The 4,802-nt window shown below is 40.8% G+C and overlaps 1 protein-coding gene across 1 annotated transcript; it reads left to right on the top strand.

Moving 5' to 3' along the window:
* Window positions 1–3,624: 3,624 nt before the first annotated feature.
* On the top strand, window positions 3,625–4,565 carry LOC103591592 (olfactory receptor 10G3). Its single transcript, XM_008574070.1, is given in 2 exon segments — window positions 3,625–4,237; window positions 4,240–4,565. Coding segments are annotated over 2 exon segments (939 nt in total).
* Window positions 4,566–4,802: the final 237 nt, after the last annotated feature.

Below are 4,802 nucleotides of genomic sequence, written 5' to 3'. Positions count from 1 at the left end.
AAAAAAAAAAAAAAAAAAAAAAAAAAAAAAATTTATTTTAATTTAATTTTAAAAAAGGACAAAAAAGGGGGGGGGGGGGGGAGCAGTTAGAGCCCAGCCTTGTAATACCAAGGTAACGGATTCAGATCCCCATTCAGGCCAACTGCCAAAAAAAAGACTGAAAGAGGATAAAATGGCATGGGGTGGGAGGATTTATTGCTTTTTATAAGCTTCATAATAGAGATAGTTAAACAATGAAAGCTAAGCTTTGACAGGTACAGCAGGTTTAAAGTTGAGTGTTGAATGTAAAGATTATCAAACATGACTATTATTATTCACTATTTGCCAAGATTGGGTCCACAGTTTCATTCCCCATTCTCATAACCCCAGAGAGGAAATCAAATCCCAGAGGAGCTGTGAGACTGGCTCAGAAACAAGAGGCAAGCTGATGACTGAGGTGCATTATAATATTCATGTTTGGGGCTTTCAGCAAAGGGCCATCTGTCCATGACTTCTTACCCCTTCACAAGGGTTGCCAGTTCCCTGCTCTACACAGTTGCTTGACCTACGGCAGAATGCTGCCCTGCACAGGAAGGTGGAGGGAATCACTAATCAGGGAGCTCCTGATGTTCCCTGTTAATCTCACATTCCTTCTTCTGAGTGGTTGCAAACCACTCAAGAGAAGAAAAAATCTATCAATCCATTTCAATTTTTTTGACACCCCACCTCAGTCCATGAGTTTTTTTTCATTCAAAAACTTTTATTGAGCATGTCTCTTCTCATTTAAATTTTTATTTTTAATTGAAAAATAACAATTACGTGTATATATGGGATACAATGTAATGTTCTTATACACATTATGAAATGATCATATCAAGCTAGTTAACGTATCCATCACCTCACAAATTTATTTTTTTGTAGTAAAAATATTTAAAAACTACCCTTTTAGCAATTTTAAAACATACATTAGTATTAACTATGGTCTCCATGCTATGCACTATCCTGAAAACTTTTTCCTCCTTTCTAACTGAAACTTTGTACCCTTTGATCAACACCCCCCATTCCCCACCCCTACCTCCAGCCTCCAGCAACCACTGTTTGACTCTCCACTTTTGTATGTTTATTAGATTCCACACGTAAGTGAGATCATGTGGTATTTGTTTTCCTGTGCCTAGCTTATTTCACTTGACATAATGTCCTACAGGTTCATTCATGTTGTTGCAAATGACAGAATTTTCTTCGTTTTTAAGGCTAAATAGTATTCCATTGTGTGTGGAATACTATTTTTATCCATTCGTCCATTGATGGACACTTAGAGTGATCCCCTATCCTAGCTATTGTGAATAATGCTGCAATGTACGTGGGAGTGTAGGTATCTCTTGACATTCTGATTCCAATTACTTTGGATATATACCCAGAGTGAGATTGCTGGATCATATGGTAATTCTATTTTTAGTTTTTTTTAGGATCCTCCATACTGTTTTTAATAATGGCTGTACTAATTTTAGTACTAATTTACGTTTCCGCCAACAGTGCAAAGATTCCCCTTTCTCCACATCTTCACCATCACTTGTTATCTTTCATCTTTCTGATAATAGCCATTCTAAGAGATGTGAGGTGATATCTCATTGGGGTTTTAACTTGTATTTCTCTAATGATTAGTGATATTGAGCATTTTTCATGAACTTGTTGGCAATTTATATGTCTTCTTTTGAGAAATGTCTATTCAAGTCCTTTGCCTACTTTTTAATCAGGTTATTTGTTTTCTTATTAGTCCTTACATATTTTGGATATTAACTCCTTACCAGATGTATGGTTTGCAAATATTTTCTCCAATTCTGTGGGTTGTCTCTTCACTCTGTTCATTGTTTCCTTTGCTGTACAGAAGCTTTTTAGTTTGATGCAATCCCATTTGTCTATTTTTACTTTTTTTGCCTGTGCTTTCAGGGTGATATTCAAAAAGTCATTGCCCAGACCAATATTGTGAAGCTTTTCTTCTATGTTTTCTTCTAGTAGTTTTACAGTTTCAGTTCTTATGTTTAAGTCTTTAATACATTTTGAGTTGATTTTTCATATGGTGAGAGATAAGAGTCCAATTTCATTCTTCTTCATGTGGTTATCCAGTTTCCCCAACACCATTTATTGAAGAGACTACCCTTTCCTCATTGTGGAACCATAAAAGACCCTGAATAGCTAAAACAATCCTGCACAAAAAGAACAAAGCTGGAGACATCACAATACCTGGTTTCAAAATATAGTACAAACCTATAGTCATCAAAACAGCATGGTACTGACATAAAAAACATATGCATCAACTAATGGAACAGAATAGACAGCCTAGAAATAAACACATGCATTTACGGTCAATTGATTTTTAATAAAGTCACCAAGCCATGAGTTTAGATATCAGAAAACATAGGACTAGAGGGAAATTTAAAAGTTCATTGTTCCAGGGCCAGCCTGTGGGTCACTTGGGAGAGTGTGGTGCTGATAATGCCAAGGCCACGGGTTCGGATCCCTATATAGGGATTCCCGGTTGCTCACTTGGGATCACTTGGGAGAGCGTGGTGCTGACAACACCAAGTCAAGGGTTAAGATCCCCTTACCAGTCATCTTTAAAAAAAAAAGTTCATTATTCCAACCCTTTTCTTCAGTTGAGGAAATGCCAATCAAGGGGTTCAACTAAAAATTTTAAATAATTCTTCCACAACAAGAGCCATTTGCTCTGCTCTAGCCATTCTCTTGTGTTCCTCTCATCCTTTCTAATCATCCTGCTTTTCCTTTAATCTCTGACTTCTCACACAGCCATTCCCTCTTTTCTTTCTCCTCTCCTCTCTTCCTTTACTGTGTCCTAGGGTTAAATGATTACATACAAAGCAACTGAAATACATAGTACCAAGTACCAACCATGGGGCATGGTGATGTTAGTCCTCACTTTGCTTACATACTTACAGCCTTGTGGGCATTCTCTTTCTTTGAATTGTAAAAAACTTGGGGAGTAGATTTGTACAGCATCAAGCACTGTCACTCGCAACTAGCCATTTAATCAAAATTCTATTTTGTTCTTTCTACAACAAAAAGGGAAAAGAGCTTCCTCATTTCCTTTCTGCATATTCCCTACTCTATGTAAGTTTGTGTCCTGGCAAAGGTAAGAATGAGCCAGTGGCTGCTGGAAGATTCTGAACTGGCACAGCATCTAATGAAACAAATATCCTTTCCCACATATGTCATGTTTCCAAGAAACCCTGGCCTGTGCTGAAATAACAGTCAATGATTATTTTCCAAAGATTATTGGAAAAAGTGCTCTGGATACAAATTCCTCATGCAAACTGCTTCTGTAACGGTCCAGAGAGTAAATAGTTTAGGCTTTGCAGGCCAAATGCAACTATTCATCTCTGCCCTCGTAGCATCAAAGCAGCTACAGACAATAGTAAGTAGATGCGCATGGCTGTGTACCAGTAAATTTGATTTACCAAACCCATGTGGAAGAACATAGTTTCTCCCCATTTGTCATCTCCACATAAAAGAGAAACTTTTCTGCCACTGCCCCTCGTATTTACAGTCTCTCTAGTTGCCCCTCACTTCCCTCTCACCTCTATGCTAACGCCTGTTTTGTCCATTCTCTAGGTAAAATCTCTCTGGGAGATGGAAAGGGTCAACAACACACTGTTGACTGCGTTCATCTTGACTGGAATCCCCTACCCACTCAGGCTGAGGACGTTCCTTTTTCTATTCTTCTTGCTAATCTACAGCCTGACTCAGCTGGGGAACCTGCTTATTCTAATGACTGTCTGGGCAGACCCGCAACTCTATGCCCGCCCCACGTACATCTTTCTTGGTGTTCCCTCCATCATTGACATGGGCATGTCCTCCATCATTGTCCCCCGCCTCATGATGAACTTCACTTTAGGCATCAAACCCATCCCATTTGGTGGCTGTGCTGCTCAGCTTTACTTCTATCACTTTCTGGGCAGCACCCAGTGCTTCCTCTACACCCTGATGGCCTACGACAGGTACCTGGCAATATGTCAGGCCCTGAGCTACCCCGTGCTCATGAGTGCTAAACTGAGTACCTTGCTCGTGGCTGGAGCTTGGGTGGCAGGATCCATCCACGGGGCTCTCCAGGCCATCCCAACCTTCTGCCTGCCCTACTGTGGGCCCAATCAGGTAGATTACTTCTTCTGTGACGTCCCTGCGGTTTTGAGGCTGGCCTGTGCTGATGCAGCAGTCAACGAGCTAGTGACCTTTGTGGACATTGGGTGGTGGTTGCCAGTTGCTTCTCGCTGGTCCTCCTCTCCTACATACAGATCATTCAGGCCATTCTGAGAATTCATACAGCTGATGGGCAGCGCCGGGCCTTCTCAATGTGTGGAGCCCATATAACCGTGGTCACCGTATACTATGTGCCCTGCACATTCATCTACCTGAGGCCCGAAACCAACAGACTCCTGGGCAGGGAAGCTGCCCTGTTCCCCACAGCCATCACTCCTTTCCTCAACCCCCTTAGCTACACTCTGCGGAACCAAGAGGTGAAGCTGGCTCTGAAAAGAATGATAGGAGGTGGAATAAGTAAAAGTGAGGTTTGAAGGTGTCTGTCGCCCACTAAGGGAAACTTCAAAAATTTATTTTAATGCTTAGGTTTCAGTGAGGTTTTTCCTCTTCCTCTTCTTCTTCTTCTTCTTCTTCTTGCTTTTTTTCTTCTGTAGCCCTCATATCACACAACAAGATCAAACACAGTTTAAAGTAAAACACCACTTTCAAGCAGTTCCTTAGTATCCCCTCCACTTAAACAACTCTCTGGTGCTACAAGAGTAGAGAGTGAG

The sequence above is a fragment of the Galeopterus variegatus genome, unplaced genomic scaffold, assembly GCF_000696425.1.
Source record: "Galeopterus variegatus unplaced genomic scaffold, G_variegatus-3.0.2 Scaffold994, whole genome shotgun sequence".
Taxonomy (NCBI): Eukaryota; Metazoa; Chordata; class Mammalia; order Dermoptera; family Cynocephalidae; genus Galeopterus; species Galeopterus variegatus.
Note: the sequence above shows the minus strand (reverse complement) of the source record. Positions and strands in the feature narration are given on the sequence as shown.